This window comes from Papio anubis, chromosome 9 (assembly GCF_008728515.1).
Source record: "Papio anubis isolate 15944 chromosome 9, Panubis1.0, whole genome shotgun sequence".
NCBI classification, from domain to species: Eukaryota; Metazoa; Chordata; class Mammalia; order Primates; family Cercopithecidae; genus Papio; species Papio anubis.
In genome coordinates this window covers 110,556,358-110,584,214 of record NC_044984.1, presented here as the reverse complement: position 1 = coordinate 110,584,214, position 27,857 = coordinate 110,556,358, and the positions used below count along the sequence as shown (strand labels likewise).

At 36.9% G+C, this 27,857-nt stretch overlaps 1 protein-coding gene across 6 annotated transcripts in view; it reads left to right on the top strand.

Annotated features, from left to right (window-relative positions):
* The window catches only part of MED13L (mediator complex subunit 13L), a 318,142-nt gene that overhangs the window by 18,912 nt on the left and 271,373 nt on the right, over positions 1-27,857 (top strand). For 4 of the 6 annotated variants that reach the window (XM_003907212.5, XM_009181779.4, XM_009181778.4 and 1 more), the window contains exon 2: positions 20,770-21,007. The exons of 1 other annotated variant lie outside the window; for it this stretch is intronic. In XM_003907212.5, coding sequence (XP_003907261.1) covers positions 20,770-21,007 — 238 coding nt within the window. Of the gene's footprint in view, positions 1-12,251; positions 12,748-20,769; positions 21,008-27,857 lie in introns of those variants that run through there. One more of the 6 variants, XM_017946232.3, reaches the window with a different exon arrangement.

Sequence of the window (27,857 nt, the reverse complement as noted above, 5' to 3'; positions counted from 1 at the left end):
CGTGCTTTTTCCGCTTAACATTGTGTTAAAGTATTTTTATGTCAGTAAATTTAGATATAGTTTACTCATTTTTATTACGTTTTTGAACAGTTGTATCCTGTTTCATAAGATGGATGTACTGTTGTTTGTTTAACCATCAACTATGAGAAACGTTAAGATTCTTTCAATTTTTTGCAGTGCAGTACAGTTATGCATTAAAATTGGAAAGCTATAGCCATAAACAGTTTAAAAAGATGTGTCAATTTACATTTCTATGGACAATATATAATGCCCATCTTTTTCTGTCCCTGCCTGTAATGGAACTTACTCATTTTAACTTCTGCCTCTACAAAAAACAAAACGAAACAAACAAAAAAAAAAACCCTCAATATTTAAATTTTCATATTTTGGATTTCTAGTGAGATTATGAGCATCTTTTCATCTATATGGGTATCCAGATTTCTTCTGTGAGTTTATTTTTCAAGTGTTTAATCTCTAAAAAGCCTTTTGTTTTCTTTTTCTTCCTTTTTTTTTTTTTTTTTTTGAGATAGAGTCTCGCTCTGTCACCCAGGATGGAGTGCAGTGGTGTGATCTCGCTCAGTGCAACCTTTGCCTCCTGGGTTCTAGTGATTCTCCTGCCTCAGCCTCCCGAGTAGCTGGGACTACATGCACGTGCCACCACGCCAGGCTAATTTTTGTATTTTTAGTAGAGACGGGGTTTCACAATGTTGGCCAGGCTGGTCTTGAACTCCTGACCTGAGGTGATCCGCCCACCTTGGCCTCCCAAAGTGCTGGGATTACAGGTGTGAGCTACTGCGTCCGGCCGTTCTTTCTCTTTTTATAATAAAATTTCCTTTTTTTTTTTTTTTTTTTGAGACTGAGTCTGGCTCTGTCGCCCAGGCTGGAGTGCGGTGGCCGGATCTCAGCTCACTGCAAGCTCCGCCTCCCGGGTTCACGCCATTCTCCTGCCTCAGCCTCCCGAGTAGCTGGGACCACAGGCGCCCGCCACTTCGCCCGGCTAGTTTTTTGTATTTTTTAGTAGAGACGGGGTTTCACCTTGTTAGCCAGGATGGTCTCGATCTCCTGACCTCGTGATCCGCCCGTCTCGGCCTCCCAAAGTGCTGGGATTACAGGCTTGAGCCACCGCGCCCGGCCAAAATAATAAAACAATATAATAAAATTTCCAACCACTCACTAAAAGGAATCTGTATTTCAAGTCAGGCCTTTACATGTTCTTACCTCAGAGCTTTTGCTGTTTGTGAAGAGTGCTTGCTGCAGGCTTGGCACTGCTTAACTACCAGCTACATGCATTTTCTCATGCTCACAAGGTCCTTTTGAGGTAAGTTCTACTATTCTCATTTTTCAGATAAGAACACTGAAGCAAGAAATTTAAGTAGTTTGTCCAAGGTCACACAGGAGCTGAGTCTCTTGATTCAGAGCCTGAACTTTTAACCAGGAGTACATATGTATTTTATGTTTTTCTTCTATGTAAATTCTTTTAGGACTTCAGTGAAGCTCCTCCTAGCTATTCCAAACATTATTGGTCTCTTTCTTTTCTGAGCCTTTTAAAAATTAACAGTGTAGACCATATAATTTAGTACAAGTGCTAAGGTAGAAATCACTGGAGCATATAGATTTGCCTGAGATTAATGGAGTGATAATACAGTTTACGTTTTTTTAAAGTTTCATCAGAGATTAATGGAGTAATATACAGCCTAAAATTTCTTCCCAGAGATAGGGAAATAGATTTTTTTTTCTCTTACACTGTTCCAAATTGAGGAATCATTTGGAAAATGAAAAATTAGAAAGGTAGTTTATTGTTTTGATTGATGAGTGGGGCAAGGTTAAACCTACATAACCATGTGATCTAAAAAATAAAAACGATCACCTTGATAAAAGCCTTTTAGTTTTTAAAAAAATAAGCCAGTTATTATAATATCAAAATGATTTAGTATCACATCATATGCTTATTTAAAAATAGACAGCTTAAAAAGAAATCTCTTTTTCTTTGCAGGCAGCTTGGAGGCATGCATTTTACAACTGATTTGGTTATCAGGGGATCTGGATTCTTTCTGTCTTGTTACTACACTGTTCTTAGTTTATGCCATTAGTAGCATATAGTTCAAGATGGCTGTTCAGACTCCAGTCATCAAGGTTGCATTCTAGGTTAGAAGGGGGTGGAACTGTGGGAAGGACACATTGTCCTTTAAGGAAACCTCCAGCAAGTTCCCTACAGCACTTCTGGCGATACTTCAAGGCCTTACTTAACTTGAAGGAGGCTGGGAGATGTAGTTCTTTAAGTGGGCATGTTGTTATCCACAGCAGTGTAAAGTGTATGTTACTATGGGTGAAGGAGCCATTCATGTTTGTGTAGACAGTGCCTGCCTCATAAATAATATACGTTTCTGTTTATAGTCTGTTACTGCAGCTGGGAAGCGAACCATCTTAATGTCACTAATGAACTTTATTAAAAAGAGAGTTCAGTTCCCAGAAATTTCACAAGAATTCTCTTTTAGTTAAGGCTAACATATACAGATCATTTAACCAGTGTCTTGGAATAGTCAGACATGAAAATAATTTATTTGAAAATATTGTGTATACTTTCTACAAGATTTACACTTACCTAGGAGATGCGCAAGATGATACTTTGGTTTTATTAAAAGTAGTTTGTTTTGGGCTGGGCACAGTGGCTGACGCCTGTAATCCCAGCACTTTGGGAGGCTGAGGTGGGTGGTCAAGAGATTGAGACCATCTTGGCCAACATGGTGAAACCCCATCTCTACTAAAAATACAAAAATCAGCTGGGGGAGGTGGCTTATGTCTGTAGTCCCAGCTACTCTGGAGGCTGAGGCAGGAGAATCGCTTGAACCCGGGAGGCGGAGGTTGCAGTGAGCTGAGATCAATCCACTGCACTGCAGCCTGGCGACAGAGCAAGACTCCATCTCAAAAAAAAAAAAAAAGAGTAGTTTCTTTCCTTTGAGAGATTGTTTACATGGATTCTTCCATTAATACGTACATTTTTTATTTATTGAGACATACTTTACATACAATAAAATACACTCATGTTAAGTATATGGTTTCAGAATTTTGACAAATGTATACGTCTGTGAAACCACTGAAATCAAAGTAGAGAACATTTTTATGATGCAGAAAAGTTCATACATGTCCTTTTGCAGTCAGGGTCTCCCCCTTGCCCCTCAGCCTTCCTCCCCTCCAGGCAGTTGCTAATCTGCTGTTACTATAGAATCATTTTGCCCTTTGTAGAATTTTTAATAAATGGAATCATACAGTATGTAATCCTTAGTTCTGGTTTCATGTTATTGCTTAGGTAGCTTTTTTTTTTTTTTTCCCCCTAAATAATAGTCTCTTTTCTGGATATGCCACAATTTGCTGTTGGCTATGAAAATTAATGTACTGCTTTTTGTGTGGAACATATATTTTTATTTCTGTAAATAACTAGGAGTTTCACTTTATAAAGAACTGCCAAACTTGCAAAAAATGGTTGTATCATTTAATATCCCACCAGTTAGTATAGGAGTTCTGATTGCTCTGCATTCTTGCGACATGTAGTACAATGAATTTTAAAAAATTTCAGCCATCCTTGTGGTGTGTGGTACACGTCGTGAATCTTTTATCTAAAACTCTTGGAACCAGAGGTGTTTTGGATTTTGGATTTTTTCAGATTTGGGCATATTTGCATTACACTGGTTGAGCATCCCTACTCTGAAAATCTAAAATTTGGAATTTCCTTTGAATGTCATGTTGGCATGTGAAAAGTTTTGATTTTGGAGCATTTTGGATTTTTGAATTAGGGATGTGCAGTATGTAGTAACTTGTTTCAGTTTGTAATTCTTTGATAACAAATGAAGTTTAACATCATTGCATGTGCTATGTCTTTTGGGAAATGTCTCTTCACATCTTTTGCCCAATTTAAAAATTAGGTTGTTTTCTTATTTGATTTGGAATAATTCTTGGAATATCCTGGATACAAGTTCATTGGCAGATAGATTTATTACAAATGTATTCTAATTTGTGGTGTGCCTTTTCATTTTCTCACTGTGTTCTTTGAAGAACAAAAGTTTTAAATTTTCATTAAGTCCAATATTACTTTTTAAAAATAGTCTATACTTTTCATGTCCTAAAACATCTTTGCCATCCCAAAGTAGGAAAGTTTTTTTCTTATGATTTCTTGAGAAGTTTTACAGCGTTAGTTAATTAGGTTTACGCTTGCCATCCAGTAACTAATTTTGAGTTAATTTATATGGTGTGAGGTAAGGATTGACGTTCTGGTTTTGTTTTGCATATGTATGGCAAATTATTTAAACATCATTTGTTGAAGACTTTTCCTGTTGAATGACCTTAGAATCTTTGTTAAAAATTAACGGAATGTGTGTGTGCCTTGTTTTTTTCTGGGCTCTGCATTCTGTTCCTTTGATCTACATGTCTGTTGTGCTAGTACAACACTGTAATGATTACTGAAATTTTATAATATGTCTTGAAATTAGTTAGGATAAATTCTCTGACTTTGTTCTTTTTAAAAATTGTTTTGATTCTTCTGGGTGTTTTGCATTTCAATATAAGTTTTAGGATCAGCCTGTCAATTAAATTTTTTTTTTTCTATGGGGATTTATTTGTGATTGTGTTGAATCTGTAGATCAAATTGGGAAAATGGACATTTTAATGATTTTAAATCTTTCAGTTCATGAACATGATCTGGCTCTTCATTCCTCTAGATACTTAATTTCTCTCAACGTTGTTCTGTAGTTCTTGGTATATAGATCTGGAACATATTTTTATCATATGTATTCCTAAGTAGGTTGTGTTTTTCAATGCTGTTTTGATGGCTATTATTTTAGAGTATTACCCCCCACCTCCTTTGGACACAGAGTCTCACTCTGTCACCCAGGCTGGAGTGCAGTGGTGCGATCTCAGCTGACTGCAACCTCTGCCTCTCCAGTTCAAGCAATTCTCCTGCCTCAGCCAGGAGAACCCCAGTAGCTGGGATTACAGGTGTGTGCCGCCATGCCTGGCTAATTTCTTTGTATTTTTAGTAGAGACAGTTTCACCATGTTGGCCAGGTTGGTCTTGAACTCCTGACCTCAAGTGATCTGCCTGCCTTGGCTACCCAAAGTGCTAGGTTTACAGGTGTGAGTCACTGCACCCGGCCATTTGAGAGTATTTTTTGACATGTTTACTGTTAGTATATAGAAATGCCATTAATTTTTGGATGTTGATTCTGTATACTGCAACTTTCCTAAGCTTTGTTAGTTGTAGTAGCTTTTTTTGTAAGTCCTTGGAGTTTTAAAAATATACCTGATGGTGTCTTCTGCAAATACAGATGGGTTTATATCTTTCTTTGTAATTTGTATTTTACTGCTTTTTCTTGCTTCATTGTATTGATTAGGACCTGCAGGGCAGTATTGAATAGAAGTAGTCAGAGTATACATCCTTGTCTTGTTCCTATTCTTAGGCAGAAAATATTCACTCTTCTCATTGTTGACATTAGCTTTGAATGTTCTGATATCCCCGTAAGGTTGAGAAAGTTCTCTTTAATTCTTAGTTTTTAAGATACTGTGAAAGCCACTGGGCTCACACCTGTAATCCCAGCAATTCGGGAGGCCGAGGTGGGTGGATCACTTGAGGTCAGGGGTTCGAGACCAGCCTGGCCAACGTGGCGAAACTCCGTCTCTACTAAAAATACAAAAAATTAGTCTGGCATGGTGGCACACGCCTGTAATCTCAGCTACTCAGGAGGCTGCGGCACGAGAATCTCTTGAATCCAGGAGGTGAAGGTTGCAGCTAGCGAGTATCACGCCACTGCACTCCAGCCTGGGTGACAGAGTGAGACTGTCTCAAAAAAAAAAAAAAAAAAAAAAAATCCATGAAGGTGGGTGTTGATTTTTGTTAAATGTTTTTTTCTGCATCTATTGAGATGATCATAGGTTTTGTTCTTTTAATATGGTGAATTATACTGATGGGTTTCTAAATGTTGGACTAAGCTTGAATTCCATGACAAACCTTACTTAAGCTCATGGTGTATTATTTTATGTGTTATTAGATTTGATTTGCTAATATTTTGTTAATGGCTTTTTCATCTGTGTTTATGAGGGATATTGGCATGTACATTTTTTATAATCTCGGTTTTGGTATCATGGGTAATGTTGGTGTCACAAAATAGTTTTGGAAATAGTCTGTCCTTTGTTTTCTGAAAGAATTTGTGCAGGGCTGGTGATATATTTTCCTTAGATGTTCCATAGAATTCACCAGTGAAGCAATATTGCCTTGGAGATTCTCTTGTGGAAAGGTTTGAAACCATGAATTCCATGTCTTTTTTAAATTTTTTTGAGACCGAGTTTCGCTGTTATTGCCCTGGCTGGAGTGCAGTGGCGTCATCTCGGCTCAGTGCAGCCTCTGTACCCCTCCCCCCACGGCCTGGGTTCCAGATATTCTCCTGCCTCAGCTTCCCAAGTAGCTGGGATTACAGGTGCGCGTCAACACATCTGGCTAGTTTTTGTATTTTTAGTAGAGACGGGGTTTTGCCATGTTGGCCAGCCTGGTCTTGGACTCCTGACCTCAGGTGATCCACCCGCCTCGGCCTCCAAAAGTGCTAAGATTACAGGCATGAGCTATCACGCCTGGCCCTCCATGTCTTTAATAGATATAGAGTTGTTCAGGTTTTCTGTTTCTTTGTTAATTTGGTAAAGGAATTTTGTTCATTTAACCTGAGTTTTATTGCACAAAAGTTGTAATAATTCCCCTATCATTTTACTGTTTTTAGAATGTGTAGTAATGCTTCCCCTTTTGTTCCTGATACTGGTAGTGTGTCTGTTCGTTCCCTCTTGATTAGTCTAATGAGCATTTATTAATTTTACTAATCTTTTTAAAGAACCAGTTTTTTGTTTTCTTTTTTTCTGTATTGTCAAATTTGTTTTATATCTTATCTATTAATATTTCTTCTTTTTTCCACATTAATTCCTTTCTTCTATTTACTTTTGGTTTAATTTCTTCTTCCTTTCATAGCTTCTAAGGGTAGATGCTTAGATCACTGTTATTATGCCCTTTTATGATTATTATTTTTTGAGACACATTGTCACTCTGTCACCCAGGCTGGTGTGCAGTGGAGAAATCACAGCTCACTGCAACCTCAGTGTCCCGGCTCAAATGATCCTCTCACCTCAGACACCTGAGTAGCTGGGACCACAGGCATATGCCACCACACCTGGCTATTTTTTTTTTTTTTCTTTTTTTTTAGTAGAGACAAAGTTTTGTCATGTTGCCCATGCTGGATTTTTGCCTATCTAATATAAATATTTAGAGCCACAGATTTCTCCTTGAACACTGTTTTATGGACTAGCATATGATTTTTCTCGGTGAATGTTCCATGTGCATTTGAAGAAAAAGTATTTTGCTAGTGTTGATGTAATGTTTTATAAATGTCAATTTGGTTATTTTGGTTGATAGTGTTGTTCATGTTTTTTTTTATATCCTTATTAATTTTATGTACTTGTTCTATGGCTGAGAGGAGGCCTGTTGAAGTTTCCAATTATAATTTAGGATTTCTGTTTTTCTTTTTCAGATTTTTTTCCTTTATGTATTTTGAAGCTGTGTTATTAGGTGCCTATGCATTTGAGATTTTTAATGTTTTTTGAAGAATTGACATTTTTATCGTTACAATTTATTTTCCTTATTCCTAGTAATAGTACTTCTCTTGGTGTCAACTTTGATATTAATGTTGCCCCTTTAGCTCTCTCATAATTTGCACAGTATATCTTTTTTCTGTCATTTCACTCTTAACCCAAATGCGTCTTTATATGTAAGGTGCATTTCTTGTAGGTAACATGTAACTGGGCCTTACTTTTTTTTTTTTGAGATGGAGTCTCGCTCTGTCGCCCAGAGCTGGAGTGCAGTGGCGCGATCTCGGCTCACTGCAAGTTCCGCCTCCTGGGTTCACACGATTCTCCTGCCTCAGCCTCCGGAGTAGCTGGGACTACAGGCGCCCACCACCACGCTGGCTAATTTTTTGTATTTTTTTTTAGTAGAGATGGAGTTTCACTGTGTTGGCCAGGATGGTCTCTATCTCCTGAGCTCGTGATCTGCCTGCCTCGGCCTCCCAAAGTGCTGGGAATTACAGGCGTGAGCCACCGCGCCCGGCCAGTTGGGCCTTACTTTTAAAAAAAAGATCCATGATGAGAATCTCTGCCTTCTAATTGTAATACTTAGAGAATTTATATTTAATATAATTATGTTGATTTACTTGGGTTTAAGTACACTGTCTTGTTTTCCTCCCTACTGGTCCTGTCTGTTTTAGTTCCTTTCATTCTCTGCTTTTTTTTTCTTTTTTTAACTTACTTTGGATTATTTTGAGTATTTTTTATGGCTCCATTATCATTTATTGAATAATTGGCTTATTAGATATACCTCTTTGTTTTACTTTTTAGGGGTTGATCAAGGGTTTATAATGTGCATCTTTTACTTACCACAGTTTACCTTCAAATAATATTAAACTTCTTTATTTATAATGTAAAAACCTCCCATTTTCTCCTTCTGGCCTTTGTGCTATTGTTGTCATACTTTTTTTTTCTTTCTATATCTGACATGTAGTCCACAAGGCATTATCATTTTGCTGTAAACAGTTAATAAGCCTTTAAAGAAATTTAAAGATGAAAAAACAAATATTTTATATTTATTTATATGTTACCTATTCCTGGTAATTGTTCTTCTTTTGTGTAGATCCAGGTTTCTATCTTGTGTCATGTTCCTTGTACCTGAAGAATTAAAAAAAAAAGTATTCTAGTTACATTAATTTTACTGCAGGTCTGTTGGCTTCTGTTCATCTAAAAATAAGTCTGTATTTTACCTTAATTTTTGAGGGATATTCATCTTTGATCTAAAATTCTAGATTTGGGAACTATTTTTTTCTTTTAGCATATTTTTCCATTGTTTTTGGCCTGCATATTTTCAGCTGAGAAGTCTGTAGTTAATATTATCATTGTTTTTTCTTGTGTAATGTATCTTTTTTTTCTCTGCCCACTTTTAATATTTTCCTTTTTATCACTGGTTGCTACAAATTTTATTTTGTTGTATTTTGGTGTGAGTTTTTTTTTTTTTTTTTTTAGTTTGTGCTGCATTAGAGTTCACTGAACTCTTTAGATCACAGGTTTATTGATTTCATGAAACTCGGAGACAGTGTGGTCCTTATTCTGAAATAATTTTTGTTCCCATTCTCTCCCACATTCTGAGACACTAATGGCATGTATGTTAGATTGCCTGATACTGTGCTGACTGCAGAAGTCACTTTGGCTTGTTTATTATGTTTTGTTATACACATTATTTGTTTTTCAGCTTTGATAGTTAATATTGTGTGTTTTAAAGCCCTGACCCCCCCCCCTTTTTTGGGGGGGGGGTAGTGCTTAATCTGCTGTTAAACTCACAGCAAATTTTTCATTTTATATTTCGCGTATTTGAACTGTAGAAATTTTACTTAGTTAAAAAAAAGTCCCCCATTTGTGTCCTTATGTTTGTGTTTTTCTTTAAATTCTTGACCATATTTATAATGGCTGTTTTAATTGGCTTGTCTGTTAATTTCATCATTACTTTCATTTCTATGTCTGTTTCTGTTAAGTGACTTTTCTTACAGTCATGAGTCCCATTTTTCTACTTCTTGAATGTCTGGTATTTTTTATTGGTTGCTGGACATTGTGAATGTTGTTGAAAGTCTGGATTTTATTTCCTTCCTTTAAAGAGTTGAATTTTGTATTGGCTGGTAGTTAAGTTACTGGCAGTTAATAAGATCAGCCTATTATTATTAGTATACTTTTTTCCTGAGGCTTGATTATTAGTGTGGGTTAGAATAGACTTTATGCTAGCACTGGTTTCCTCCTTATGAGGTATGGTCATTTTATGGTCTCTATTCAGTGCCCAAGGTGTTTAACAATGTTTTTTCTCTCTGGCTGTTCAGAACTTGACTGCCTCCCAGCTTTAGGTGAACTCTTGGAATGATAGCTCCCAGTAGTTCTCTGCCTGACCTTGTTGAATTTTACTGTTTGAATGTGCAGCTTAGTGCTTAGGAACAGTTGCAAAAGAACCGCTATCAGATCTTTGGAGCTTTTTTCCTGAATATTCTTCTTTATGGTGATCTGCCTCCACAAATTCCAGCTGTCTTGGCCTTTGTAGGGCCCACCTCATTGTATGCCTTCTCTCAGGGAGTCTAGCTCTGTACTGCCTGTTGAATAGTGTCTGAAATTTTGCATATTCTGTCTAGTTTTCTGGTTGTTTATAGTGGGAGAACAATTGGTGCTTCTTATTTATATTTTAAATGTCACATTTGTCTATGTATGTTATCCTAGCTCAGGTATCAGCAGACTTTTTCTTATAGAACCAGAGTAATTATTTCAGGCTCTGGGCCCTGTAGCCCCACTTACAACTCTGTGGTTGTAGTTTGAAAGCAGCCACAGACAATATGCAAAATAAATGGGATAGTTGTGTACTGATAAAACTTTATTTACAAAAACAGGTGGTTAGCCCCAGACCACTGTTTGCTAGCCCCTGAGTTAGTTGACTGAAATACAAATGATATTAGAAAAATGAAATCTTATTGTTGGATGGAATCCTTGAGACTCTTATTTCAGGTGTGAAAGGAACCCTTTAAGTCACATTGTTCAATTAGCCCTTTGATATTTGAAGCCACTCTACAGTGTCATAATCTGGTATTGACCAGCTTCTCCTTAACTCCCATATCTATGATTAACTCTCAGTCAGGGATTTATTTCTTGAGGGAGCTCTCACTGTTGTTGTTGCTTTAATCATCAGTTTTTCCATTTGGTTCTGTTGCTACCACTTGGGACTGTGCTGAGCAAATGTAATTAATGTTCTACATATCAGTCTTCCATATAATAGAAGACTAAGCAACTTCAGAATCATTTTAACTGAGTATTAAGTTCATTCAGCTGTGTTATTTTTATCACATGGCTTTATTCTTCTATTTTATTCTTGTTGCTGTGTTAATTTGCTTGAAAGGATTGAATGTGGGGCTAGATAGCCTCTAGCCATATGACATGTTTAGATTTCCTCACCAGCCTAGTCTTTCATCTCTTCATTTGTTGCATTTTACCTCGATTCTTCTTAAAGTATGGAGCTAGGAGCTGAAAGCAGTACTGAATAATGACTGATAATTTATATCTGTTGAATAGGATCAAGATTTTCTACTTTTATTAATGTAGCTTAAGGTGGCAGTTACTTTTTAAATATTGACTTCACATTGTTTAATTGTAGTAAACTTATTGTCAAATAAAATCTCTAAGCCCTTGCACTCATACCTTTGCTATAAACCAACCTGAAAAAATTTTTATACTTTTTGGTTAATATTGGTAAACTGAGCAGTGAAAATAAAATGACACTTGAGGAAAACAGTTATTATGAATCAGTACATATGCATATGTGTGTGTATATATTTGTTAGAAAGCATCTTTTATATATGACCTCATTGTATGGAGGAATACCACATCGTATTTCTCGCAACGTGGAAATAACCAGTCGGATGGGAGGCCCGTTGTCTCGTCAGCAGCCCATCTACACAGGGAATCCTTGGCCAGCAGCATAGCTATGGCTGAGAAGAATTTGAGCAGAGCCAGATGGGATGGAGTATGCAGCTGGAAAGATGTCTCGGTCCAGCTGGGTTTTAATAGTCTAAAATGGAGAAAAGAAACAGTCAACAACACCACATTATTTTAACACATGGTTAAATAACCTTTTGGCTTTTGCAGCACAATTTATGGGATATTAAATTGTTCTTCAGTTTAGGAATTTGTCTAGAATAAGTCTATGAAGTAATGTGAGTTCTCAATATTAGTAGCTTTATATTTTATTACCCCATTTTGATTAATTTTTGTTTAAATTTCCTTTTTTTTAAGCAGATTTATATACTCTTACACAATTCAATTAAAGAATCAGATAGTTCTACAAGGTTTATAAGAACAATATTCTGCTCCTGCCCCTGTTTTACCTTCTTTAGAGGCAAACATGACCCTCTTTTGTTGATTATCTTGGTTCTTTCTTAAATGTTTCTAAATACTGAGGTGATAGTTACTTTTAGATTTTTCAGTTCTAGATCTTCCACTATTGAAGAGGATTTAATTCATTCTTTCTGCCTCCTACAAAGCAGATGCTCTTCTAAAAATTTCCCTCCCTCCCTCCCTCCCTTCTCTGTCCCTGTCCCCTTCCCCTTCCTTTTTCTCCCCTCCCCTCCCCACCTCTGCCCCCAGCCCACCACCACCTCTGACTCCTTAGCTCAGGTGATCCTTCTGCTTGAGCCTCCTGAGTAGCTGGGACTACATATGTGTGCCACAATGCTTCAGCTATGTCTGTCAGTCTGTATGTAGAGACAAGGTCTTGCTGTGTTGCCCAGACTGGTCTCAAACTCCTAGGTCAAGTCATCCTTCTGCCTTGGCCTCCTAAAGTGCTGGCATTACAGACATGAGCCACAGGTCCCAGCCTGGTTACTTTTCTATAACTTAACTCATCCCCAAAGTTTTTGCCTATTGTCTGAAACCCCTTTAAGACTCTCAGATGTATCAGGTGTTTTATTAGTTTCACCTTCCTGAAGAAGTCTTTACGGACCTGTCATAATCTTGATCGGTTGCCCTCTGCACTGGTGTGTAGTTGGCAACCTGGAGTCGTCATTTGCTGTGATTTTAGAAATTTATTTTGTTCCCTCTCATGTTAGGTCTGTTTCCTGAATCTTATGACTTCTTGGTTGATTCCCTCCTTTTGGTAAGTACATACCCAGTAGCTGCCTGAGAAATTGTGCTGCTGCTTTTTAATTTTTCCTCATATTTAAAAATGCATTTATTATCATATATTTGATAGATAGTTTAGGCTGGTGTAGCCATTTAATATTTAGTTTGGAAATAATTCTTTAGAATTTTGGAGTTATTGCACCTTCGCCTTCTTGCTTGTGGTATTGCTGTTGAGCAGTTAGAAATCCTGATTTCGGATATGTGACCTCTTTTTACTATATGGAAACTTGGAGGATCTTCTGTTAGTGTGCAGTGTGCTGAAAGTTTACAGTGATATGCCTTCCGCGAGTCTCTCTTAATCCATTGTTCTGAGCACGCAGACAGCTCTTTCAATCTAGAAATTCACGTTCTGTTTTTCTGGGAAATTGTTGTGAATTGTTTTATTGGTGATTTCCTCTTTATTTTGTGTATTTTCTCTTTCTGAAAGCTCTTGTATTTGGATTTCAGCTTCCTTGTATTTGGATTTTCAGCTTTCCCCCATTTTTCATTTTTGTTTATTTGCTTGACTTTCTAGGAGATTTCCTAAACTGTATCTTCTAAACATTTTACTAAGTTCTATCATTTCTGGAATCATTATTTAAAAATTTCCAAGAGCTTTTAAAAAATTCTCTGCTGAAATAGCATCCTGTTATTTTTAAATGGTTGCACCATTTTATTTTTTTGAGAATATTAATTGTTGGTGTTTTTAAAGTTTTCTTCTCCCAATGTTGTCTTTCCTTCTAGTTGCTTTTTGATTTGTTTTTGTTTCTGTAATTCCTCAGTGGTTTTCCTCAATTATTTAGCAATTCTCGGTTGTATGTTCATGTTTAGGAATGGTGGACTAAGAATCTGCTTGGAATTTCTGAGCATGTGACAGACATTTGCTTAACTGTGCACTTCACTGATCTGAGTGGGCTCTTTAGTTGGGGGATCTCTGATCTCGGTATCTTGAGGTCTTTTCTGTGGAGCTAAGATTTCCCAGAGAAGACTTCTCTAAATTCCTTTCTGAGGAGTGAAGACTGGCTGCTAGTTTTCTGGGTGCTTAGAGGGCAATGGTAGGGAGGGGTGGTCCTTGGCCTTCATTCTATATATTTCATCTAGTGCCCTGTTTTCACTCTGGTTCCCTGCTTTCAGTTTGCCTGTGTCCTCTAGTCCAGGTACCCTCTGTTTACTGTCTCCAGATAATTTATACATTTGCATTTATTTTCTGGGGTGAAGAAGAAGGGGCAGTTGTTCAGCTCTGTGCAGTAGGGAGAGTACCTGGGCATCTGAGTGCCTTTTTCTTTTTTTTTAATTTTAATTTTATTTTGAGATTGGGTCTCACTCTGTTGCCCAGGCTGGAGTACAGTGGTGTGATCATAGCTCACTGCAGCCTCAGCCTGCCAGGCTCAAGAGACCCGCTCACTTTAGCCTCCCTAGTAGCTGGGACTGCAGGCAAGCAGCCCCATGCCTGACTTATTTTTAAATTTTTTGTAGAGTTGAGGTCTCACTGTGTTGCTTAGGCTGGTCTAGAACTTCTGTGCTAAAGTGATCCTCCTGCGGTGGGCCTGCCAAAATGTTGAAATTACAGGCGTGCGCCACTGTGCCCAGCTGAACACTTTTTAAGCAGGCTTTTAACCAATTTTCCTTGTTTAATCTCCTCTCTGCCTTTCAACCCTACTTCCATTCCTGAGGCTGAGGGGATTCTGTGTCAATTGGGTTGTATCTCTTTCTTCATGTTTAGGATTCAGTTTTCTTAGGTATTGTAAATCTCCTTATCAGAGCATCTGCTAACCTAGCCTTCAAAATTTTGATGCTGTATCCTCTCTTGTTCCACCTGCCATTGTAATTATGTCATTTAATGAAATAAAACAATGAAACAAATGTTTTTCTTGGTGTCTTACAGGGGTTTAGGAGAGAGCAAAAGCAGATGTGTATGTTTATTTTGCTGTCTTTACCTGGAGTTGATTAGTTATGTTTTAACAGAAGTTTCTGTTACATGTGACTTTTTTCCTTCCTCTAAGTTGAGAGGTGACTTAATATGTTTACTGTATTGACCTGCTCTACTGGAGTAGTAACCCAATCATAGGAGGAGATGAGGTGGGGCCCACTTGGAATTTCCTAGTGCATGCTTGTCAGCCTCAAATGATCACAGCTGCCTTTTCTACATGCCAGCCTAGAATCCTGCCCAGGATTGATACGTTAAACTAATTGGTTTATACTTTGAGGAATCTTTGAATAGTTTCCTGAAGTGTTGACTATCTTCTGGCAGCTTTTCTGTCCTTGATGGTAGTAAGGGTTCCATCTCATTTACAAGTTGCCTTTATGAGTGGGATGTAATTAGCTTGGGCCAGGAGACTTAAACTCATTTGTAGTATCTAGGTCAACTCTGTCACTTTTTGGTCCTGAATCTGAGGTGTCTTGAGGTAGAGTAGATTTCTAACATTGCTTAGGTAAACGGTTGAAAAACCAGGCCTTAGAACCTAGACCTCCTGATTTCCAGCCAGTGTTCTTTCCATGATACTACACCATGGGTTCATTCTAATCAATGTCTCGATTTTACTGTGTTCGTTAATCACTGAATGTGGTTTTAACTCTGAGGAGCCATATTGCAAGTATATGGTGTTGGTCACAAGGGATCTAGTTGCTATGGGTCACTGTAAATAAATGATCTCATTTCCTACATATTGTGTGTGAAGAATAGAACACTAAGAATCAATATAAATTTTCTTTGAATCACATTTATGTCAGTTAGGAAGTGCTTTATCCCTGTTTTGTTGTAATCTATTTAATTAGAACTGTTCGGAACTGATTGTAGTGATCTTTTGGTTAGGCCAGGGGAGTATCTGCCACTTAACCCATTTATGCCTAGTGTTCCATTATTGGAACACTAAACTTGTGGGAGTTATTTATATCCTACTGCTCAAGGTCATCGCCAAGGTCTGATTTTTCACAAAAAAATTTACATCCTCCCACGTAAATGGGTTAAGTTCAATTTTCTGAGAACCGTGACTACCCTATATTACATGCCAGCCATTGCTGAGCAGATTTCCTTCCAGCCTCCCTTGCTATCAGAATAATGATTTTGTTGGTTCGTTATACATATTATCTAAGAATTAGTTTATGTAGATACCATCTTATAGTGGTAACTTGTAAAAGAAGGCATATAATTATCTGAGTGAAATAAAAGTTTATTCTATTTATGGGATGATATGTGGGCACTCTTATACCAGTTTTCTTAATACCTCAGGAAGACTAAAGAAAGATTCATGAACTTTCTTAAATTAGAAAGTATGGCCATGAGCTCTAGTCATTGCTAAATTGAGTTGATGACAGTTTCTTTGTACTATTTTATAATCCTCTAGGGCTAATTTTTACCATTTGCCTTACGAAGTAGCATGGCAGAATGGAGAGAATTTATACTTTAAATTCAGTTACAGCTTAAGTCTAGTTTTATTTGGGATCTGCCATTTGCTACCTGTGTGGCACTGGGAGAATTATTCAACCTTTCTGAGTCCTAATTTCTTTAGCTGTCTGTTGTGAAGTTTATAAATTATATAGGAAGTCACTAGTATGGTGCTTGGTATTAGAAATAATATGTGAAAACTCGTATGGCCCCTGGTGTTAAGTAGATGCTTGGTAAATAATGATGGTGGTTATTATACGTAATGTGCATATGGGTTTCCTTCTTTGTATATTTTGATTTCATCGTTTTGGTTCTATATTTTAGAAACCATGTAGTTTAATACTTAGATATTATTAAGGATTGTTTTTTGACAGTGAGAAATAGTTGTGTTTGGGGATAATTTTGAATCTAGAATTATTTTAAAGATTTGCTTTAAAATTTTGAAATCATTAGGTAAAGAATTTTGTGTTTTAGAGATAAACATTAGTCAGAAATTGAGACAGTATGGCTGGGCGCCGTGGCTCACGCCTGTAATCCCAGCACTTTGGGAGGCTAAGGCGAGTATATCACCTGAGGTCGGGAGTTTGAACCTAGCCTGGCCAACATGGTGAAACCCCGTCTCTACTAAAAATAGAAAAATTAGCTGGGTGTGGTGGCGGGCACCTGTAATCCCATCTACTTGGGAGGCTGAGGTAGGACAATGACTTGAACCCGGGAGGGGGAGGTTGCAGTGAGCTAAGATCACACCCCTTCTCTCCAGCCTGGGAGACAGAGCAAGACTCCATCTCAAAAAAAAAAAAAACAAAACAAAACAAAAAAAAACCCAGAAACCAAACAACAACAAAAAAAATAGAACTTGGAGTGCACTTGATTTTTTAACTATAAATATGATCATGGTCTGTGAAGACGTTTTACTCTTAATTGAATAAACATCCATGATGGGATTTTTTTTTTTTCTTGGACAAACTGTTTCAATATCATTAAGCTGTTTTTTACCAAACATTAATTCAAAATTTAAAGCTAAATCTTCGAACGCCGGTTTTATACTTAGTTACCTCTTTTAAGCTTGATTATTGTTACATTTTTCCATGAAGACCAGTATAATGATATTTAGTTTTAACTTTAAAGGAACTGTTTTAGCTGAATTAGGAGGTGTTTAAGTTTGTAGCATTGCTATTGTGTCACTTGCATTTGTAAGATATCACTTGCTAGAACAACTTTGTAAAAAATATAGAGCAGGTGGTAGCAACTTCCCTTTGCCACTGATAGCATAGATGGTACTGATAGGCAGTTAGTGGAAGTACTAGGATTAGGAAACCATTCTCCTAAAACAATGTTAAATATTTTGTCTGCTCTACTGCCGGATATTACAGGTGAAAGTGTTGTAGTGAGTAAATTACTGTGCATAGATTTTCATGGGGACTGACTCATCTGATGTTTAAAACTCTGATACTAATTTTCTAACCCTTTAAATAAGGTTATTAGTGATTCATATTTATTTATTTATTTATTTATTTTCTTTTGTGACGCAGCCTCACTCTGTTGCTGGGCTGGAGTGCAGTAGCTTGATTTCGGCTCACTGCAACCTCCGTCTCCTGGGTTCAAGTGATTATCCTGCCTCAGCCTCCCAAATAGCTGGAACTACAGGCGTGCACCACCACACCCCGCTAATTTTTGTATGTTTAGTAGAGACGGGATTTCACCATGTTGGCCAGGATGGTCTCCTTCTCTTGACCTTTGATCCGCCTGCCTTGGCCTCCCAAAATGCTGGGATTACAGGCATGAGCCACTGCGCCTGGCCTGTTGGCGCAGCCTCATCCACAAGGCTCTTAGGCACAGAATACTCTTTAGTTTAGGTGATAAAAGAAGTTAGTCTTTGGCTTACCTTCTTGGATTTCAACTTTTTATTTTTGTTTCCTTCTTTGATGTTTAAAGATTGATGTTAGGGTTTCTGATTAAAATACACACATTGCTTTTATTTGAAGAAACAAAGGAACTTGGCCAGGCACAGTGGCTCACGCCTGTATAATCCCAGCACTTTGGGAGGCCGAGGAGGGTAGATTGCTTGAGGTCAGGAGTTTGAGACCAGCCTGGCCAACACGGTGAAACCCCGTTTCTACTAAAAATACAAAAATTAGCTGGGTGTGGTGGTGCACGCCTGTAATCCCAGCTACTCAGGAGGCTGAGGCACCAGAATTGTTTGAACCCGGGAGGCCGAGATCGTGCTACTGTACTCCAGCCTGAGTGATACAGCGAGGCTCCATCTCAAAAAAAAAAAAAAAAAAAAAAAAGGAACTTGTAAGATAGAAAAATGGACAAAGTGTATGAACAGACAACTCAAAGTGAAAGAAATAGTACTACTACTACTGGTATAATGAAAATATCATTTACAGTTTTTGCTATGTCCCAGACACTGTCTTAAGTGCTTCATATGTATACTGACTCATTGAACCAATGAATTAGTACAGAGCTGGGACCCAAACCCAGGAAGGGTGGCCCCATCTGATCAAAGATGTGATACCACATACTGATTTCCTCCTAGCAGAACAAGGGCTACCTATTAATAGAAGTACATACCCTTCTATTCAATTGGCAGATATTTTAAAAGGCATGCAATTTGGGAGGTGGCTGTTTGTATTGGGGAGACTGTTAACTGAATAGTAATGTGGTGGCATTCATCATGAGTCTTGATATATTCATATTCTTTGGTAATTCAGTATTAAGCAATCTCTTTAAAGGAAATAATCAGGAAAATAACAGTGTTCAAGGATGTTAACCAATTATAGTAATTACAATAGTGGAAATAAAATGGAAGATTGTCCAGTTGTTATGGAATGGTTAAATTATATTTTTTACAATGAATAGAATATTATGCAAACATTAAAAGTGTTTTGAAGAATAATTAGTAATATATAAAAAATAAGTGAAAAAATAAGATATAAATCATCCAATATGGTTCCAACTTTAAAGCGTATATGTACAGAAAAAGAGGAAGGACATATACAGTAGGATGCTAATGATCATTATAACGTGATTATGATGTATTACTTCTGAACTTCTTACATTGGCCATGTAGTGCTTTTATATTTAGAGGAAACTAAGTAACATACAGGGAAACCCTAAATGATGCCAGTGCCGGCTTTTTACTTAAACATATTCATTAAAAATTTAGATTTGCATATCTCAGTGTAAAATATAAGTTACTGAATTTTAGGTATTTTTAGTTTGTATATTTTTGTAACTTTTTTGAAGCAAAATCTTTTTTTTTTCGTTTTATTTTTGAAACAGAGTCTCGCTCTGTCACCCAGGCTGGAGTGCTGTGGCGCGATCTCAGCTCACTGCAACCTCCACCTCCCGAGTTCAGGCGATTCTCGTGCCTCAGCCTCCTGAGTAGCTGGGATTACAGGCATGCGCCACCATGCCCGGCTAATTTTGGTATTTTTAGTAGAGACGGGGTTTCACCATGTTAGTCAGGCTGGTCTCAAACTCCTGACCTTGTGATCTGCCCGCCTAGGCCTCCCAAAGTGCTGGGATTACAGGCATGAACCACTGTGCTCGACCTGAAGCAAAGCCTTTTTAATTTGGATTAAATGAAAGGTGATTTTTCCTTTTCTTAAATGTGGTCATTATAGTGATTGATTGCTTTAGCACTTTTAGTATGTTTCAGTTATGTTAGTAGAAGATATGGCTGTTTTCTACTGAGTGGTACTTGTTTTTTTTGTAAACAACTTGCTAACAAAAATAATTGACCTTGTGAGGAAGGAGATGCATGAGTAAGGATTCAATGCAAGGACCTCCTGGGCTGTTTGGTACAGAATTAAATTGCGAATCTGTTTTACTAGTAGTTTTCAATATATAGTTGTACTTTTTAACTATTTCGCTTTCGCTTGTGTTCACTCTTTGAAGTTTAGCTCTTAAAGATTTAAGAAATCTTGAAATGTAAACATATGTAATAGAACAAAGATACAGTATCTGTTCTCTGCTGGTTGCAATGTGTGTAAAAAATAAAAGACCAAACTACATTAGGGAATTGTTACAGAAGCAAAGCTTTTCTGTTTGCTACATGTTAAAAAACATGAATAAATTTCTGATAACTTAGCATCAGTTTTCTTAATTGCTTCTACCTACATAGACTTGGTGTTCATGATGAAACACTCTCATGCTTCATGCTAACTGCTTCCCTAATTAAAAAAGGATTGAAACTGTAGCTTGTGGATGGGAAGAAATTATTTGAAAGAAATCATTTCATTTATACAAACTTATTTTTAAAATCTTACTTGATTTCTAAATATAATTTGTGAGTTGAGTATTGAATGATAACATAGAGAGTAGTTTTCTATATAGGGACTTTTTAGTAAATGTTTAGACAAATGATTCAACAGGAAATAGTGATTATCAGCTTGTTTTATGTTAGTATTTAATGTAAAGAACTATGTAGAAATCTTGATAGAAATTAACTTTCTCCCACCTTAAAATTTGAGAAGATTTGACATACGTTCTTCACTGGGAGGAATCTTATGAAGTTTCATGTAAATATTTATTTTAGCACAATTGCTTTTCTGTATGGAAGACTGTTTTTGGTGGTCTGTAAGTAAAAAGAGAAAACGATTACAATTTTTTGTCTTTTTCCAGGCTGAACTCACGGGAATCAAATGGCGTAGGTACAATTTTGGAGGGCATGGGGACTGTGGACCCATAATTTCAGCCCCAGCCCAAGATGATCCAATTCTGTTAAGTTTCATCCGCTGTCTGCAAGCTAACCTGCTTTGTGTATGGCGTCGTGATGTCAAACCAGATTGCAAAGAGTTATGGATATTCTGGTGGGGAGATGAACCCAACCTAGTGGGTGTAATCCATCATGAACTGCAGGGTAAGGTTTCTGTTTTTTTCTTAAAAATTATTTGCATCATATTTTTTTGAACATTGGTAAATTTCAAACAGATTATTAAGACTTGTCTAAAAGCAAGATTTTAAGTGTTTCATGGATATCTCTCTCAAAAGGAACATTCTCACCCCTCTTCCTCCTATCCCTGTTTTTTTTCCTAACTCTTGTCCTTTTCCAGTTATGCTGAGAATCAGAACCTTGTGAACCACTGCTTAAATTAAATGAGAGTATTGTGTCTCCTGGGTGTGGTGGGGTGGAAACCAGGCTAAGATCCACTGTTTTTAAATGATAGTGAATTGTGAGTAACTAACAAGACAGTGAATTGAACAGTTACTGCTTTTTTCCTTGTACTGTGGTTGTTATGGTTCATTGCCAGCTGAACTGTTTGGTGGAAAATTGGAGAGATACAGAAATTTAGTTTTGAGCCTAATTGGACAAAATTGTGAGATTACATTGAATAGTATTTTGAGGAAAGATGAATATATGCGATCTGGTCTGAATTTGGTGTAGCAAATTTTCTCTTGTTTTTATTTCTGCTTTTCATGTAATTTGGTGATTCCAGGAAACATTGGCTCCAGTGTTGCCTGATTTTTAGCTTCAGATTGCATCTGATATCTGGAAACTGAATTAATATAAGAATTTCATTTTTCTAAGCTGCTTTATATATTTACCACAGTTTTATAAGCAGGAAATTTTATCAGTTGTCTTTGAATTTCTGGTAAAAATTTTTACCTTTCTAAATGTTTCTATTTAGTATGCCAAGGGATTTTCTAAAGCAAGACTAATTCTAATCTTCAGTTAGTGTATTAACTCTTTTTGACTTAGTCTCCTAGAGCCAACTTTTATTATCTCCAAACTATATTGTGTTAATCTGTGGCTGAAAAATTTCAGATCGTGTTTGAAATGTTCTGTTATTTGATGTTTTTAATTTTTTTTTTTTAAAGGAAGGAGTAAAGCTAACTTTAATGTATTTTCGAGGCTCTGTTCTAAAGCTTTTACATTTGCCTAAAGGATTTCCTGCCAACTTTTGCTTGACACCTTGCTGGTTTTTCTTGGCAACCATTTTTTATCTGTGATATCTCCTGCCACAGCAGCCAGAGGGCGGTAAACCACAATGGACTAATTGAGCTGTTTACTTTATGGTCCATTTGTCTGTTCAGCTCAGACCTTTATTCTGGTGTTTTTTAGGGTATTTGGTTTATAAATATAAGAACCCATTCTAGGTGACATTGCTTGCTTAGCTGGGTAATCAGCAAAATCCCAGAACTTAATGTTCATCCCAAAGCCTGTTTTATGTAGTTAGCAGTTAACTTAGGTAAAATTAGAGTTTCAGAACATCTGGATTCTGTTTATCAGAATTTTAAAAATAAGATGTCGCCTAGAAGATAATCACAACATTTTTGTTTGTCCATTAAAATATGGAAACATATTTTTAACTTTTTCCCATGTAGTAGAGACGTATAAAGCTTTTTAAAAAAGTGTCTTTCTTATTTTTCATGATTGTTTCTGACTGTCATCTTCTGTTTCTCTGTATTAATCTCTTACATTTTAGCTTTTTGGTCTGCTCTTTGTTAGTGTGGTACATGTCATTTTGCAATGATGAGGAAACCAAACCCAACTGCTAATTAGGCTTATTTAATTGATACCATAGAATAAAATTATTTATGTATGCCAACAAAGAAAATTGTCAGTGTTCTTAGAAATAGCTTATGAAATTATTGTTATTTTTCATGGGCTTTGTTACTGAGTTAACAAAGGGATAGGGCATTTAAATTTTGGTATAGTTGCTTTAGATTGCATGTGTAGATTAATATCTTCAGTATTTTTTGATAAAGAGTTAAGCAAAGATTGAATTAGTTTTAGATTTTTAAAAAATTCCAGAAGCGCTACATTTAAATTAGAAAATTAGGAAAACATAGAATCATCATATGGAGAGAACAAAGAAATAAAAATACTGAAGTCTGAGAGAGTTTTAGATGTTTTATGTGTAAATGAAACTGGTACCATACAGTTTTTCTAATTTTCTAGTGTAGTATTGTGAACATTTTCTCTTGAGAATGATTACTTTTCTTTTAAGTTTGAAAGTGGTATAAGCTGTTTATATTTTGTATTCTACTGGGAAAGTATTACAGTAATGGAATAATTATAACTTCATTGACTGTGTCTGCTCTTTTTAATATGAATTTTGAGCAAGTTTTTAGATGCATTTATATGAAGTGTCCATTTTTGTAGGTAAAAGTAGTTGAAGAAGGTAATACATGGTTCAACCTAATAACAGAACATATCTAGCCTTAATTAGAAAAATAAGTGTCATAAAGACAACTTTGTTTCAAATAAGGGGAAATGTGATAGCAGTCATGAAAAACTGAAGGATACAAAGAGAATATTTTAATTGGTAGCCATACAAAGTGGGGATATTTTAGAATCTATTTCATTCTCTAATATAGTTGAGTCATTTTATTTTGGGTAAAATAAATTACAGGCTGGGCATGGTGGCTCATGCTGGTTATCCCAACACTTTGGGAGGTTGAGGGGGCCCGATTGCTTGAGGCCAGGAATTCGAGACCAGCCTGACTAACATGGTGAAACCCTGTGTTTACAAAAAATACAAAAAAAAATTAGCCAGGTACGGTGACCTGCGCCTGTAATCCCAGCTACTCGGGTGAGTGAGGCTGGAGGATCACTTAAACCCAGGAGCCCAAGGTTGCAGTGAGCAGAGATCATGCCACTGTACTCCATCCTGGGCAACAGTGAGACCCTGTCTCAAAAAAATAGAATAAATAAATAGTAGCAGAATCCTGCTAGCAGGCTTCAGTGTTAAGCATGAGATTACTATTATTTGTAACATTTTTAAAATAGGGACATTTTACGTTTCTTACATTGCTTCTTAGTTATGTTATTTGGCATTTCCTGGCTGGTCACGGTGGCTCATGCCTGTAATTCCTGCACTTTGGGAGGCCTAGGCAGGAGGATCACCTGAGTTCAGGAGTTGGAGACCAGCCTGGCCAACATAGTGAAACCCCCTCTCTAGTAAAAATAAACAAAAATTATCTGGGCATGGTGGTGGGTGCCTGTAATCCCAGCTACTGGGAGGCTGAGACAGGACAATCGCTGGAAACCGGGAGGCAGAGGTTACGGTGAGCTGAGATCATGCCACAGCACTCATGCTAGGCAACACAGCAAGACTCCATCTCAATAAATAAATAAATAAATAAATAGTAGCAGAATCCTGTTAGCCAGCTTAAATTAAGCATGGCATTACCGTTATTTGTAACTTTTTAAAATAGGGACATTTTACTGTTTCTTAAATTGCTTTTTAGTTATGTTATTTGGCATTTCCCTTTGTCTTCATAGTGTATTCCAAGAAGTGTCCTACCAAGAAACCTCACAGTGAGATATAATACCAAAGCAACCATCTTGCATTTAAATGTATAAAGTACCCCATAAAATGAGAATAATCCTACAGGGTACACACACAAGTTAGTTTTATGATATACTTTTTGTTTAATTGCTTGAAATATCTGTGAAATAGTCTGAGAGAAGACTATAACACATTTATAGTCTGTCCTTGTCACTTGAATAAACACTTTTGCGCTCTTGTCTGGGGAATTGCTAATATGTATGGTGTAGTGATTCAGAGCATGGACTCCGGATTGCTTGGGTTTGAATGCTTGCATGATCACTAGCTGTGTATTCTTAATCTAATTATTTAACTTAAACTGTGCCTCAGTTTTCTCACTGTGAATTAGGTTATGAGGTTAAGAAAAATTAAAAGTACTTAGAGCAGCATATATAGCAGTTAATCTATAACTGTAACTATTGCTACTGCTACTGTGCAAAGACCTACAGGCTGCGAATGAATTGTGGCAAGAACAGGTTACCTGGGTCTTAGGGTAGGAGTGAAATAGTCTTCCCTCTAAAAGGCTGAGTACGTTGGTCATAGTGTGGAGTACACAGAACCAAGGATAAGAAATCTGGACTTAATTTGATAGATTTTGAGGAGTTAAAGGTTTCTGATCAGGAAAGAGATACAATTAGGAAGATTAATTTAGTAATATACAGGATTAATGTGTACAGGGAAACCATAATATTGTGATTTTAAAATTCTAAATTAGAATATAAACTTAAATATTCTGTTCAGGATACAGATTTATTTAAATTTAAAAATACTAATGATTATATACTATAATTCATATTAATAATTAGTCTTTAACACTTTTATTATACCTTTGCTGTTTTGGCTTGACTAAATTCTATATTTTAATATAAGTTTTAGAGATTAATACAGTGTGCTGAATGGACTTCTCCTCATCTACCAAACAAATACTTCTTAGCTTTTTTTTTTTTTTTATTTCTTTAGACGGAGTCTTGCTCTGTTGCCCAGGCTGGAGTGCAGTGTGCAATCTTGGCTCACTGCAACCTCTGCCTCCCAGGTTCAAGCAATTCTCCTGCCTCAACCTCCTGAGTAGCTGAGATTGCAGGTGTGTGCCACCACGCCCGGATAATTTTTGTATTTTTAGTAGAGATGGAGTTTCACCATGTTGGCCAGGCATCTCAAACTCCTGACCGCAAGCGATCCGCCCGCCTCAGCCTCCCAAAGTGCTGGGATTACAGGTGTGAGCCACTGCACCTGGCAACAAATACTTTTTAAATAAACACAATATTCTGGCCAGTTCACTGCCTGTTAGTTAGTGGTGGGAAACACATGCAATCTGGAAAACCCAACATAGTACAGAGAGCAAGCACAGAACTGCTGATTGCTTGCCCCAAAGCATTACAGATCTCTGTTCCAGAAGGAGAAGTATCAGATTCAGCCTAGTATGTGCTTAAAATGTTTTTTGAATTAGTTAATGAAACCTATTTTATGAGGTTCTAATGTAGTGTGCAGTATTGCACTTCCAGAAGATTGACTTATAATCAAATTGTGAAAATTTTTAATGATTTGATAATGTGAGGATATTGAAGCCTAGTTAAAATAAGGCATATTATTTCTGGTTTTAATTCCCAAGGGGGTAGAAATAGCCAATTTTTTTGGTATATTTTCTACCAAAAATATTTAGCACTAAATATGGACTGTCTACAATTTTTTTTTTTTTTTTGAGACGGAGTCTTGCTCTGTCCCCCAGTCTTGCTCTGTGCAGTGGCGCGATCTCAGCTCACTGCAAGCTCCGCCTCCTGGGTTTACGCCATTCTCCTGCCTCAGCCTCCTGAGTAGCTGGGACTACAGGCGCCCGCCACCTCGCCCGGCTACTTTTTTGTGTTTTTAGTAGAGACGTGGTTTCACCGTGTTAGCCAGGATGGTCTCGATCTCCTGACCTTATGATCCGCCCGCCTCGGCCTCCCAAAGTGCTGGGATTACAGGCTTGAGCCACCGCGCCCGGCCTGTCTACAATTTTAAAATTTGTGTTGTCTCTATTTTTGATTATTAGACAAATATAAATTAAGAATACATCTGTACAACTCTAAAAATGATCATCCCTATAACAGTATCAGAAGTCTTCTCAATTGGTTTTATTGTCAGTGCATGGGTAGATTGGCAGTTATTACCCTTTGCTGTGAATTTAGAGACATAAATATAGCTTTTTCTGTTTTTGAGAGTGCTGCCACCTATGCCAGGAGGTGTGGGCAATTGTAAAAACATTAGACATAAGAGAGCTTGAAAAAATGGATCTGTTTTCTGACAGTGACCACGGCGTAAGATAATTTAAGGTACTTAGTACTATTGTTTATTGAACTGATTGCAACTGGGCATTTTGTAGGAGTGTGGGAAGGCTGAATTTTTTTAGTTTTATAATCTGTATCTATAGATTACAGTCTACAATTCCAAATGGTGGGATTGATAAAACCTTTGTTTAGATAACTCCAAGCAAGAACCTAACTTCTCCACTCCTCCTAGCTTTTTATTTTTAAATAAATATATTTGCACACTTATATGCATATGCCTGTTTTGCCACATAAACTATTTGAAGGTAGTTTTCAGACTTCGTGGACCTTTGCCCCTAAATACTTCAGCATTGAAGTGAAACACTTTCTTACATAACCAGAGCACTTTTGTCGTGCTCAATAAATTTAATGTCAATATAATTAAATTATCTAATATTCAGTCCCTATTCAAATTCCCCAGTTGTCCCAGCAATGCCTTTTATAGTTTTCTCTCTTTGATGCAGAATACAATCAGGATCACACATTTTTAGATGGCCTCTCATTTAGAATATTCCTGAAGTTGTCTTGGGAATCAATGATATTGATGTTGTTTGAAGGGAGCAGTTTAGTTGTCCTGTAAAATATTCCACATTTTGAATTTGTCTAATTGTTTTCTTACAGTTAGAGTCAGGATAAACATTTTCGGCAAGAATATTGAGTAGATGTTGTGTACTTTCCATGGCATCACATCAGAAACATGTCATGTCAGTTTGTCTCAATATTGATGGTACTGAGCTTGATCACTTGATTAAGGTAGTGTCTGCCAGATTTCTCCAGTGTAAAGATATCCTTTCCTTTTGTAATTGTTAAGTAAATTTGGGATGAAACTTGGAGATTGTGTGAATATCTCTTTCCTCAAAAGAGCCTAATTTTGAGCCTGTTTAAACCAACTGAAAACTTCAGGAATCACCTGCTTTTAGAAAATCAGTTGAAATCAGATGAAGACTGCATTCTTAAGTCACAGCAGAGTTCAAGAGGAGAAGAGAATAAAAATATTGAAGATATGCCAAAGGCAAATTATAATGGCAGTGTCACGCTCTGAAAATGAATAGCCCCTGTTGCTTAGCATACCTAAAAAGAGAAGTGTTGACATTGAATTTTCCAAAATCATAGACAATAAAGTATGTAGGAA